At 32.6% G+C, this 14,949-nt stretch overlaps 1 protein-coding gene across 2 annotated transcripts; it reads left to right on the forward strand.

Annotated features, from left to right (window-relative positions):
- Positions 1-10,420: 10,420 nt before the first annotated feature.
- LOC140965131 (purple acid phosphatase 15-like) lies at positions 10,421-14,550 on the forward strand. Of its 2 annotated transcripts, none has more exons than XM_073425200.1 (7): positions 10,421-10,801; positions 10,950-11,141; positions 11,285-11,618; positions 12,043-12,260; positions 12,362-12,552; positions 12,866-13,150; positions 13,890-14,550. In XM_073425200.1, the coding sequence occupies exons 1-7, from the start codon at positions 10,546-10,548 to the stop codon at positions 14,040-14,042; spliced, it is 1,629 nt and encodes a 542-aa protein (XP_073281301.1). In that variant the 5' UTR covers positions 10,421-10,545; the 3' UTR covers positions 14,043-14,550. The 2 variants fall into 2 exon arrangements, with proteins under 2 accessions (XP_073281301.1, XP_073281307.1); XM_073425206.1 differs by having other exon boundaries at positions 10,645-10,801; positions 10,950-11,128.
- The last annotated feature ends 399 nt before the right edge of the window (positions 14,551-14,949 follow it).

Below are 14,949 nucleotides of genomic sequence, written 5' to 3' on the forward strand. Positions count from 1 at the left end.
CCATGCACATTTCAAAACCATCACCAAGAAAATGACAGTCATGCAAATAAAACATGTCAAATGTACTATCCATGAAATATTTGAATACATCACACGACCTTAATCATAATACATTCAAACCATTCAACTCCCACCAAATTGACACCTTGTGAGGAATAAAAATATAATATGTACATACAATTTATCAATACTCTCAAATCCATAAAGATTAAAGAGTAAAGCTAAATTTACATTTGGTCCCTCAACCATTCAAAATTGGTTCTCCAAACTTTTGTAAACAACAGAACATAGAATTAAGATAAGGAAGCAAAACATACCTCACAATTGTTGCGTTGGCAACTAATCTTACCACATTTCGATTGATTCTGAATTCATGCGGCTCAAACCATTGGATTCTTCTTTCAGCAAGACTCGTTTATCTCCTCGTCGTCGTCGTGACATCTCTAAACTCCTGTAAAGAAGAAATAACAATGCTCGGGATTGAACATGCTATATCATCACAATGATAATAAACCTCTTCATACATAGGAACTTGAAGGCGTTTATAAAAAATCAAGCCTAGCTCAATCTCACTATTTTGGGCCATCAAATTATTTTTTTTGCCTCTTTCTTCTCATTTTCTTTTATCTTTTTTTTCTTATCTTTTTTATGGTCATTTCACTCTTTTGATCGCTCTTTTTTTCAGTCATATCTCTTTTTTCTCTAAAGTCGTCTCACTTTTTATTCGCTCTTTTTTCCGGTCTCCTTTCTTTTATTTTTCTTTAAATGGTTATCCAGTACTTGCTTTGGGGAAAATGAAAGTAATACAATATCTTCTTTTTGTAGGAAAAAAGAGTACCTATTCTTGTACTCATCATGTGTCACTCGCCTATCATATTATCAATGTCTCCCTAATAGAATATGACAAGTATACATTGGCACCAAATCGCACAACACCTCATCCACGTACTTCTCAATAGAAAAAGACGCCAAAACTTGCTTGTCAAATTTCACTTCCGCACAACATTCAACCATTGTAACCTATATGGTTGATGATGCTTCAATGTAGTTAAACTCAATTTGTCCACCATCTCACTACTAGCCACATTAGTAAAACTTCCCTCATCTATGATGATATTGCAAACATTTTCATTCATAAAACACCTAGTATGAAACAAGTTTTCTCTTTGGTTAGTCTCATCTTCTTTGACTTGGGCACTCATGATACGCCTAGTCACTAACGCTTCACCTACAACCGCCTCATATCCCTCATCAGGGTCCTCTAACTCAAGCATCTCATCATCATCACCCTCTTCATCTCCCTCACTTCGAGACTCATACTCCCCATAGACATTCATTATCATCACCATCTTGTTTGGACATTGGCTAGCAACATGACCTACTACTTGACACCTAAAACATTTAATATCATTAGAACGATTAGTATGAGTTTCAGATTTACCTTTCACTCCTTGTTTAGACGTCTCTTGCTTAAGTTCAGTTTTGGACTTGGCCACCACTTCGCCTTCTTCACGTTTTTCAGCATTTGAACGCCAAGAAATTGATGAATTCCCCACTTGATTGGTGCGGCCAACCCCTCTTCTCTTGAATTGTTGCTTGACCTTTATTGCCATCTGCACCATCTCTTCTAGAATCAAGACCAAGTGGAGTTTAGACATTAATTTGTACATTGTTTCAAGCTTTGTAACTTCTTAAATATCTCCATGTAGAAATGGTTAGGCACAAACCTCTTCCTCGCCCTTCTTCATCTCATCTCAAGTTTTGACGGGTCCTTCCTTGTACCTTCTCCTAGTAGTCACAAGTTGATCCCAGCAAATAATGGCATAATATAAAAACTCAACAACCGCTAACCTAAGCATTTTGAGTTCGGAATAGTGGTGACAGTCGAATACAAATTTTATCCTCTTTTCCCATTCTAAATATGCATCAGGGTCAGATTTACCGTGGAACGATGAGATCTTCATCTTAATGCAACTCATTTTTTCATCTTCCCTAATCCCATCGTGGTACCTACCATATACAACTTTTCTTTTTCCTTTCCCAAATCCTTTATCACATTTGTTCATTCCCCAATTCTCATTTGGGCTCTGATCGTCGCCTTCCAAATCAAACTCTTTCTCATATCCGTCTCTACCCACATTCTTAGGCTTAAGACATGTTACCACCAGTACCAACCTCAATCTTATCCATCCTCTCGTATAATGGCACCAACTCGACCCTCATCATCCTAGTGAAATCACTCAACAACGCCTCCATTTGGACATTGGAAAGTTCTTAGTTCGAGCCATCTCCTACCTCCTTCTCCATTTTTCTTTCGGACATTATACATGCAAGAAACGCTAGTAGAACAAAAATATTCCTCAACCGAAAAGCTCCGCTGGGCGTGCCTGTCTCAGCCCTGGGCACCAAGGCGGGCGGAAATATGAGCTGGGGCGGACCTGTCTCAACTTGGATGCCATTTTTTTTATCCTTCAACACTTGAATGATATTATAGTAGCTCCAAACTTGATTGGAAGGCTCTTGATAGCCATTAACCCTTGAAGAGCTTCCTTAAACTTCTTGCTTCATCAGTTCATCCCTTCATAATTGGTCCTGCCGCTAACTCTAACGTATCCCATGCTGCCTTCCGAGGAGCACCCGTGATCGCATCAGCAATGAATGGAACCATGTAGGTTTTAAGCATTATGCATTTATGCTACATGTTGTTCCTTGTTTTTTTTTAAAAAAAATATGAAGGTTACGGATTTTTAAAAAAAAAAAAAGAGAAAGAAGAAAAAGAAGAATTAAAAAAAAGATAATAAATCAGAAAACGTTTTTGAATATGGTCACATCTTAAAGGGTCCCTTTTGAAAATCTTATACCACATAAATCACGATTTATTTATTTATATACTTAATCTTTAATTAATTTAGAGCGTGAATCATACAGAACGATTTACGATTGCTTTTTCGACTTTAAAACTGTTTAAAACCAATAATACTCACGATGGCTTACGTTTTTTTAAAATAATTTTTATATTTTAAATAAGATTGTGGATCATTTTATATATATTTTTTGTGTAGTGCTAGTCTGCAAGAAGACGCAATTAGTTTTTGGTTGTCCATCTTTATTATATTAATTACCAGTTGGACTTTCATCAACTTGCATTAATTTTGGATTCATATTATATTTTTTTTTTATCAGAATCATATTATATTTTGCCTAATTCAAATATTATATATATCCGTAATCATATAAAAGTCGCTAGAAATATTCAACGGGACTGAGTCGTGACCACCTCACCTTATAAAGTTCACAAAAACTCTTGTGAGACGGTCTCACAGATCAATTTCGTAGGTCAAATCTCTTATTTGGGTCATCCATGAAAAAATATTACTTTATATGCTAAGGTACCGTTTGGTTCAAGTACTTCTAAGTACTAATATAAATAGTCCTATTATATCACTTGTTTTGTACAAGTATTATTTATCTCGATCAATCAAATTATTAATTATTTATTTCATATCAATCAAATTCGTAATAATTTATCTCACATCAATCAAATCAATAATATAAAATTACGATATTACTCTTAATAAATAATATTATTAATATTCTATTAATATTTTCAATAAAGACAAAATGGTAATATCATATTATCTCAAATTTAATCAATCAAATCAATTAAATCAAACACTATATTAACTATCATTTTCTATTTATTTTATTATTACAAAATATTACTTATCCTCATACTATATATCTCATACCATGAACCAAACGGTACCTAAGAGTATTATATTTTATTGTGAATATCGGTAGGGTTGACCCGACTCACATATAAAGATTCATGAGACCGTCTCACAAGAGACATACTCTATAAAGTTTTGAAAAATTGATTGTAGAATAAGAAAATACATTTTCCTGTTATAATTAATATTAGCTATTCCAAAGTAGAATCCTAAATGATAAGGTTGAATAACATAACTTCGATACTTTAAATCTACTTATATTTAAAATTTCGAGTTTCTTTGTTTTTTTTCCAAGGGATCATAAATGGGGAAGTGCAATTTGATCCATAATATTTAGCTGAAGTGTCAATTTGATTTTTCAAACTATGCCCAATTTAGTATTTCAAGCTAAAAGTCTTTCATAAATATCCAAAATAAATGTCTAATAGAAAATTCATAAGATGCCTTTAAAATGATATCAGAGCTTATAAAGAGTCCCGAGCATCTATTGTGTGAGTTGACACGAAACATGATTATCCGTAGAGGACAACCTAGGCTCTGATAAAGACTTCTAGGTTAGCAAACGAATAGGTATTCTTTCGTGTATCGCTTTGTGATTGATCATTTTGATATCTCATTCCATCATATAAAAAGATTGGGCTCTTAGTTGGGGACATGAGCGAAAATGATATCAGAGTCTATGTTTTTATTTCAGACATATAAAATTATTATTCTTAAGTAACTTATCTTGCTAAGTATGAGATATTTCTCAAATTATGAATCCGAGTGTACGTACGGATTTATTATTTTCAGGTTTCATTCCAATATTTTGGAATATGTGAAACAAAGAAATCTAATAAAAATTTGTTATCACGACTAACCAGAAACAAATCAAACTACTAAGGTATAATATGATTCAAAATACTATATTCTTAGAAATAGTCTCGGATTCCTTTAAATTCTCAGTAGATCTTAGAAAAATCCAAAATAAGGTACAAAATCATGACAACCATTTATATTATATATCACGAAAAATTGAAGAAATCCTTGAAAAAAAAGAAAAAATTATTGGAACATTGAAGGATATTCAAACAAAAATCCAAACCCTATGACAACAACCTAGTTCTAGCAATAGGATCTCCAGAGGAATGTTACCATCATCCTTTGGTAGCAAACCCTTATTATATCAAAGAGGGAAAATCAAAGTAGTGCAAAAACATTTAACCAACGAAGAGAAAATGATAAATCTTATAAAAAAAAAAGTCTTATCAAAGAAAATAATCCGATAACAAGTATAGAAATTATTGGTCTCAATGATATTAAAGACCTTGTATCTTTTGCAAACTTCGGTTGTAGATCTCAAAATAAACACAACTGGGGATGAACAATCCCTAGTTAATAGAGTGCCTTCTCGAACCACCAAGTGAAATTGTGTGATTCTATGATACAAACATGATTTCCAGGTTGGTGGAGAATCATACCCAGTGGGAACATTGTCAAGGATAAATCAAATTCTCTTGCACCAAACACCCTATAGAAGACTGTTTTAGAACAAATACATCTTTACATGGTTATACTTAACCTTGATATAAAGAAGATCTCATAGATGATTGAACATCGGTAATGAGAATCGTAACAGGAACAATTGATCTCAACAGAGAATAATGCATTAAACTTTTAGAAATGAGTTTCTTGGTATCAATTAAAATCGCTTGGGATATGATTTCGGTCGAAACCAAAGATTCAATCCTAGTTGAAGAATCTCTTAGCGAGATATTTGGAAGAATATCAACCCTATTTAAGGAATAATTTATAGGGTGGATTATTTGAAAAGTCAAGATACCGAGAATAAAAGAAAATATACAAGCTATGTATAGTTTTGAATTACATGACATATGTTTAGTATATGTATACATTATGTTATTCATTAAATATAAATGAAATTTATGAGTAAAAAAAATCAAAGCAATGCAATTTTTCTTCGTCAAAATGCCAATTCTTTGAAAATAGATGCTAGTAAAATAATACATCCCTGACAACCCAGATACTATAGTCAGAAGGGCCACTTTTTAAAAAGGAAAATTGCCACAATGTTGTCATTAAATATAATTGCCAAAAAAAAAAAGTTACAAAAGATTAAGGGGTATAAACAAATGTACTTAGTTATGTTGTAGAGAAAATGATATTCTAAAAATTATTAGAAGCAAACCACAAGGTTAGAAAAGGAAGATCTTTATATCTCATCATTATGCCAGAAGTGGGAGAAGTGAAATAAGTTCTTGGAAAACAAGAACAATATGGTCTAGACAAAAAGTCATGTCTTACAAATCTAAGCAAAGAAGTAGACCATCAAAAGTATGATGTATTCTCAGGCATCAAACTCATCTCGAATCATGGGACGAATACCAACAATAAAACTTTCAAATATCTCACACCAGAGCTCATGAAATTTTAAAAAGTTGTAATTGCTAGACATGTGGGGCAAAAGGTCACATTTCAATAAATTGTCCAGAAAATGATAGAAAGATAATAAGGCACTTTGAACCAAATCTCGATATTGAAAAAATGGTTTATTACTAAGACCTAGTTAAAGAATACCAGTTTGAAGATATTCATTCAAAAGAGAGTATATATGATGAAAAAGAAGTCTCGAGTCAAGAAGAGTTCGATGAAACATAATTAGAATCTAACTGAAGACAAAATGTTTCGACATGAAACACGTGGATATTTGTTTGGTTTCTTTATCCAGATAATCATATCTCATAACACAGTCCAAAATATCATGAGAGAAAACCCTAGCTTATTGAGATATCAAAGATTCTCTGCCGGGCAGGTAAAAAAATTCTTAGAAAATCTAGACCTAAGAAACAAAAAAAGTATCATCTAATCTATACAGTGTCCAGAAAGGAAATGATAATCCAATTGAACTTACAGGAATCCGGATAGAGATGCAATTAATTTCTTTTGAAAAAATAAAAAAAGAATTACAAAAACTCAAGCTAGAAGTAGCACGAACCATGTCTTGGATTCATATCGGAGCAGCACAGATAATGATAAAAGTTACTTTTAAAGAATGAATAGATTCAATAATTGATATTATTATATGCGATAAATGAATCTTTGATCTTCAAGATTCAATAATGGAAATTATCTTAGGGAATATCTATGTAGGATAAATTGAAAGAGTAATTTATCCAAGAATAGTCTCAACCTGACATACCTATATTTTAGCCGAGCCTTGACGTTGCATCAAAATTTCAAAGAAAAAAGACTGATGAAAGAAGCATGTAATAGATCATATTCTATTACCTATCAGGTTTCATATATTATGTTTAATATACATAATTCAGAATTGTTGATTAAAAATGAGTTTATTGAAATATCATAAATATTTGGGAAAGTTACTCAAGCAATTTATCTAAAAAAATTCGAGTTTCCTCTAATACAAAAAATAGATATCCAGATCTAAGACAACCCAATTCTACAAAAAATCAAAGTCTTAGATTGAAACCAAAAAGACTATCTTTCCAAGTATATAGAATTGTGAGTCACGTATGGGTGAAAACACCTGCCCATGATACCCAATCGGCGCCAAAAATAAATTTTCAATAATAGGAAAGTTTAGATATCCAAAAATATTGAGAGAAGTCGAAGTAGTATTTGATATTATAGGAATAAAATCAATTTTTTTGTAATATCATATACTATTTGGAACAACATATGATAGGAACCTACCAAAGAATGATAAACATTGGAGAATTGGAGGTTTATATCAAAGAAATTCCAGGAAAAAACCTGATCAATTGATTATTGAACTAGAATTTCTCGAGGAACACAAATCTTGAAAATGACTCGAAAACAGAATGAAATTCATGGCAGAGGATCGAGTGTGGAAAATCCATTGACCACGAGTCTATTGCCAATATATGTCTTAGTGGAGATGTTATACAAACAATATAAAATATAATATTTTGCTCTTATATTGATTCAGGAGCTGGAATTTGTACTTCAAAGCGAGAAGTTTTTCCAAAAGAATGGGATGAATAATCATCTCAAAAAGCTGGCGAGATTTCTCAAAATGAATCTTAATTTTATGTTAAAGGATTAAAAAATAAGAAATACTAATCAGAAGTGTAGGAAAAACGCCTTGGTACAAGGTGAAAATACCACTGATTTATTTTTATGATACGGGAGCAGATTTTGTTTTAAAAAACAATTTTTTTTTACAAATATTTAAAATCATATACACAAGAAAATGAGACTAGAAGATTAATGTGCAGAATACCATGTGATCAAAAAGTCATAGTGACTAAGAGGAACATTTTACATAAAAATGTCAATATAGTTTCACAACAAGCGTGGTCATGGAGAAAATTTTCTACACCTAAAATTGAAATATTCTAGAAGGTTTTGAGAAACAATGATCCAAATAAGAACAAAACAAAACCTTCAATTGGGAGAAATTTAATTCCCCAAGATAACTTTAAAACAAAAAAATGTAGAGTTCAAATAAAAAATTCTTAAAATATGTAAGAGAATGATAAAAGAAAACTACATTGAAAATCATTTGGCATGATGAAAAAGAAATAAACTCCAAACTAGTCTTAAAATTAAGAAAAACAAAGAATATTAGTTCGTTAGATTCAAACATATCCTAATGAACATAATTGATCGAAAGAATATATAGATTATTATCTAAGAAAATTTGGATCTTGGTTTAATCAAAGCAAGAATATCACCATATAGCAGTCTAGGTTTTTTGGTAGTAAATTATTGTGAAATCAAATGAAATAAACTCATGTTAGTAAAAAATTATCAAAAAATTAATAAAATTCTAGAGTTTGATGTGTATTTTATACTTAATATAGATAATTTAATTAGTTACATACACAACATTAAAATGTTCTCTAAATTTGATTGTAAGTCTGTATTCTATCAGATTTAGATGAAAGAAGAAAACAATAAATTCACAACTTTATCAACACCACAATGTCATTATATTAAGGAAGTATTACCAATGAGATTGATTAATGCACCTCAAATATTTCAAATAAAGATGGATAATCTGTTTAATTAAAGATTATTTTGAGTTTGTGTTTGTCTATATTGATGATATTTTAATTGCATCTAAAAATATGGATGAACATGTTAAACATTTATAAATTTTCTCTAAAATTTGTAAACAAAAACGATTTGACATATCTGAAAAGAAGACAATCATATCTACAAAGAAAATTAAATACCTTAGAATATAAATAGACGAGTTCAGAATAATTCTTCAAGAACACATTGTGTAAAAAGTACAAAATTTTCCAATAAGCTATACAATGACACATCGACGAAAAAATAATTTTATGTTGCAAGAAAAGCTTTTGCAAAATGGTCATTATTTCTATTTGCTAATAAATTTACTTTTATATTCGATAATACATAATTTAAAGTTTTCTTTAAAAATATAATTGAATTTAAACTCGAGAAGACTATATTATTAAGATGAAAAATTTTATGTCAAAATTATATTTTTTGATATTGTTATTATTATATCTCATGAAAATATTCTTGTAGATTTTTATTAGATGGACAACACTAACGTCGATGTCATCATGAAGAGGCATTTGAAAGGACGCCTTGAAATATTTCAAAAATAGTTCAATAAGCTTGTCCTAAATGCAGAAATTACTGGTAGGCTACAACAAGTTGATAAGAATACCGTCTCTAATCGCATTACATGTTATTTGCATGTTTACACTCGGTTATGATCTGTATTACAAAAGCCTATCCTCCAAGTTATTGAGAAATCATTGACTTCTCAAAAAGAGAGTTTTTCGAGTATAAAGCTCTATACCTGGAGTAGGAGTTCAAGTATCCTCTAACACAAGTACTAAGTTGAGATCGTCTTTAGATGAGTATGCCCAAACAAAAATTGATAGTCCAGATCTTTATATCGAGCCATCAAGTCAACTCTTCACTTCAAAGATTGAAAAGAAGATATCAATCTTAGACCTCGAACAAACAACCTTAGATATCAACATTAGAACTCAAACAAACAAAATAAAATTTTCATATAAACAAAGGAGGAATTTGTCGTTGTATTCTATTACTTATATGTCAAATCCGATTCAAATAAACGACTAAGAACAATTTATTTTTGCTCATAACTAAATTAAAAACTTTAAAACAAAATGTGTTATACATATGGAATATATAATGTTCATGGTATAGCTTGAGAAAGATCACCAGCCTAATGGTTTTGCAAGCTTGTCTAGCAGTCTAAACATTCAGCAAATTTTAATTAGCATTTTTATCGTCGACGATGTTGTCCAAATCAGAGAAGATTATAATATGAGACGATATCACTTATCATTTTTGTGATATGATTTGATCTGGTCTATATTTAGAGCGATGTAGGAAAGCTGTCTTACAAAATTAATCGATTATGACGATCTTTCATGAATTTTTTTAATCATAATTTGTTTGTTAATTTATATTTCTATTTGTATTTATTTGTATCTTTTAAGGTGAATATTTAAATTTTTTTATTGAAACAAAATAATAGTGGTTAAATACTTCAATTTGATTTACATAAAAAAAAATTTATGTTCTCTATATATTTCAAGACTATAAAAGCTTGAAATTAATTCATGGTTTCAATTATGACTACACGCAGATTTCCATTTTGATGGAGGATCCAAAGGGAATCAGTGGAGCATATTCTCCACTCTCAAGTACCGATGCCATGGGGACTTTCAATTCGCCACCTGAGGATTTGATAAAGGGTTCTTGAAAAGCACCTCAAATTGTATCCACTATTCAGTTTCCTGGGTTTCTTGAAATTATGGTTCGTGAAGTGGTAGCAGTGTTCAGTTTCCTTTTACTAAATTTATTCCGAGTATTTGGTGAGATTCCGACAACTTTACAAGGACCCTTTAAGCCCGTAACTGTTCCGTTGGATGAGAGTTTTAGGGGTCATGCAATTGATTTACCTGACACTGATCCCAGAGTGAAGAGGGATGTCAAAGGGCTTGAGCCCGAGCAAATTTCAGTCTCCCTTTCTTCCAGTCATGATTCTATCTGGATTTCATGGATTACAGGTTTTTTTCAAGAATCTATTGGGATTTGCTTCGATTCAATCATACTGTGGCCGATTCTAAAAATTTTATGCCTTCTAATTTGTTATGAGATTCTGTGTTATGCTCGGAACGTAGTTTGCTGATCTAGAAGGGGCATTTCTTGGTGCAGGGGAATTCCAAATGGGTGGAAATATAAAACCATTGGATCCGAAAACCATTGCAAGTGTTGTTCATTATGGCAAGTTGAGATTTCCTATGATTCACAAAGCTACTGGAGAGTCTCTTGTGTACAGCCAGCTCTATTCTTTCGAGGGCCTCGAAAATTACACTTCGGGAATTATTCATCATGTACGTCTTACAGGTATTCGAAGAGATTTTCGCGTATCCGAGATCTTTTTGTTTAGGCAAATCCATTATGTTTTTTTGAATCTTCGAATGCCAAATTATTATAGATAGAAGCATGTGGTTCTACTCAAATAGATGGTGTATTAACATCTTCTGCAGGTCTGGAACCGAACACTCTATATTATTATCGGTGTGGAGATCCTTCAAAACAGTTAATGAGTGCTATACACTCGTTTAAGACAATGCCGGTTTCTGGTCCTAGGAGTTATCCGAGTAGGATAGCTTTGGTTGGAGACTTAGGTCTCACATACAACACCACTTCGACTATCGACCATTTGAGGAGCAATAATCCTGATCTAATTCTGTTAGTTGGAGATGTATGTTATGCTAATTTGTATCTTACCAATGGGACTGGTTCTGATTGCTATTCTTGCTCGTTTGCCGATACTCCAATACACGAGACTTATCAACCTCGGTGGGATTATTGGGGGAGGTGATGACTCGTATTCTGCATCTCTCTTTAAGTTAATCTTTATTAGTTGCGATTTTGTTATTAGGATGCAATTAGTGATGTCCCACTTGGATTCAAAGACATACTTCGGCTGACATTTGAGTACAATTAGATTCTTCACTTGCTTAAGGTAAAACGTATCTCTAGGGATGCCATTGGGGTGCGTTTTGTTTGCAGGGCCCTAACCCGGTAGGCTTGGTCTGCGACTATTATGTTTCTACTGTTCTTTCTTTACCTCCACCTGATGATTGTAACTTGAGTTATGTAATGAGAAATTTTCTTGTGTTCATGAGATTCCTCTAGTTTTTCTTTCCTAAAATCTCTATGATTTGTGTCACGCTACCATTTTCGTGGCACCTGTCCTCCTTTGAACATGTTCATGACTGTGGAAGCAATGATTTTTCAGATTTATGAAGCCTTTGGTGTCTAAAGTTCCAATTATGATGGTACAAGGCAACCATGAAATTGAAGAACAAGCTGAAAATCAGACTTTTGCATCCTATATCTCTAGATTTGCATTCCCATCAAAAGAAAGTAGATTTTCTTCCCCATTCTACTATTCGTTTGATGCAGGGGGCATACATTTTATAGTCCTTGGGGCATATGTTGCTTATAATAAATCAGGTATATGAACAAACCTTACATGGTCACCTAGAAAGTGAAACATTTGTTCAAGTTTGGTTAATGTACCTGGCTGGACTTTTTCTTTAACGTCTTGACTGCAGATGATCAATATAAATGGTTGCACAAAGATCTAGAGAGTGTTAATCGAGATGTTACTCCATGGTTGATAGCTACTTGGCATCCACCCTGGTATGCCACATACACGGCTCACTACCGAGAAGCTGAATGTATGAAGGTGGCGATGGAAGATTTGTTGTATGAGTATGGTGTGGACATAGTCTTTAACGGACATGTAAGTGTTTGTTTATTTTAACTTCTCTATGTTTTCAAACACTTGTTTCTTTCTAGGATATGCTAAGTTGGTATGTAGGTGCTATGACCTGTTAATATCTCATGAAAAACCATGGACTTTTCCATGAACTTCTTTTTCAATTCACTACATTCATGAACATGAAAACAAATCGAGTTCCTTCGAGGACCTTGTTATTACCATTGCCAAAACTTTAGCATATGCTATTGTCTATATATATTGCCAACTTGCCATAATTTTTTCTCTTTCCATTTCATTATAATTTTGGAATGGTAAAATATGTGAAAATATTCAGGTTCATGCCTATGAGAGGTCAAATAGAGTATATAACTATACTCTGGATCCTTGTGGTCCAATCTATATAGTGATTGGCGATGGTGGAAATCGAGAGAAAATGTCAATCAAGCATGCTGACGAGCCAGGAAACTGTCCAGAACCATCCACCACGCCTGACCAATTTATGGGTGGATTTTGTGCGCGCAATTTTACATCAGGACCAGCAGCTGGTAATTTCTGTTGGGATCGACAACCTGAATATAGCGCATACAGGGAAACTAGCTTTGGCCATGGCATTCTTGAGGTACTTGTTCCCTCACCTCGTTTCTTACGTTCATGAGCATCTGCCAAAAAAAATTATGAGAAAAAATTTGAGTATTATCCATTAGATAGTTCGGGTTAGATACAGAGTAACATATACCGTTTCAGGTTCAACAATGTGTTTGTTGTATAGTATTGTGTAAGAGATAGACCCTAGCATTGACACAGGCCTTAACCTTGACTACAATAATAATAGTTTTTATATATGTTTCATTTAAAAATGTAACTTCCTACCAACCTTCTTACAGGGATGTTGAACTTTGAAAGTTCTTGAGGTTTGTTGATAAAAAATCACTATATCCCTATTTATGCATAGTTATACTCTATTCAGATCTAGTTGTTTTGAATCCCTGCCTGCGACGGCCGAATGTCACATTCAGTGATATATACACCATATAGATTCCTTGAAGTAAAAACATCTATGTCTGAAATCATCAAAACCCTTCCCTTATTTACACGTCATGCATCCTTTAGTTCAATTTAAAATTTTGGATACCTTGTATATTTGTAGTGATTATTATAATTAATATTATGAGATAAAAATAAGTTTCAGTCAGGAGGATATACGTCTCTTAGATGTAAATCTTAAGAGCGGCCAACCACGTAATTTGTTTTATCTTAGTACCATGTTAAAATCCAGCAACTTGAATGCTATGCTCCGTGGTATGATTTAGTTTGAAAAAGGAAACGAAAGCCGCATGTCTTAGATGTTTTGATTGCAGGTGAAGAATGAGACACACGCCCTGTGGACATGGTACCGGAATCAAGACATGTACAACAAATTTGGAGACCAAATTTACATCGTCAGGCAACCAGATAAATGTTTAGTCGACCAGAAGGTGATTAGACATTGTATGAAAAATTATAACATGTAGCTTTCTAACTAAAAACTGTCTACACATAATTAATATAGCACTGGAATGTAACTTAACAACTACACATGGGTATAGTTTGATAGTACAAATAATTTTAGGTTGCGGTTGAATGAGAGAATTTGATTTGGGGACAGATTTGTTTTGGAAAACGAATTTCAAGTGACTCGTATCTTGGGCGTATTTGAAATCCACCACCATTATTACTGAAATCGCATAATTTGAGATAAAGTGGATTTGGAATACGTTTAAAGTGTACTCTACGTAAAGTTATGCAATTTCAACAACAATTTAAGTTGAATTTCAAATGCGCCCAAGTTAGGTTTCATTTGAAATTTACGGTTCAAATTCATCCCCTAGGTCAAATTCGTCACAAATCAAATGGTTGCAGATAGAAACATATTCATGTCCTTCTAAGATAGTATAGTGTTAACTTTTATGTATGGCGAACACCTTATGTAAGTTTTACGTTGTTTTCAAAGAATCATTTTCTGCCTGGATTGAAGAACTTCATATGGACTATGTTTTAAGTTATTGGGAGGATTACATATTTTTCATAAGACTAAAAAAATAACTAAAAGATTCAAATTTGTCGATAACTCGGAGTCAGTCAAACAAATGTGTCCTCGCTTAACATTGTAGAAAGTTTTCTGCAGTCAAAAGGCATTTCTTGACTGATTTTTGGAATTCTTGGAATATTTATGACCCTTTTGATTCATACAAAAGTGGATAAATTTTTGCCTTCAACTTTTTCATGGGTGGCTGTTTTTGTAGAGAAGCGTGAGATTATATATGCTAGATGTTTTGTTCGAAAAGTCATATGTGTCCGATTGCCATAAAAAATTGTAAATGGACAATGATCATTAATAACATTGTAATAGATTTTGTAAAAGAATTTGGTCCCTTTCCC

Source organism: Primulina huaijiensis, chromosome 2, assembly GCF_012295235.1.
Source record: "Primulina huaijiensis isolate GDHJ02 chromosome 2, ASM1229523v2, whole genome shotgun sequence".
NCBI classification, from domain to species: Eukaryota; Viridiplantae; Streptophyta; class Magnoliopsida; order Lamiales; family Gesneriaceae; genus Primulina; species Primulina huaijiensis.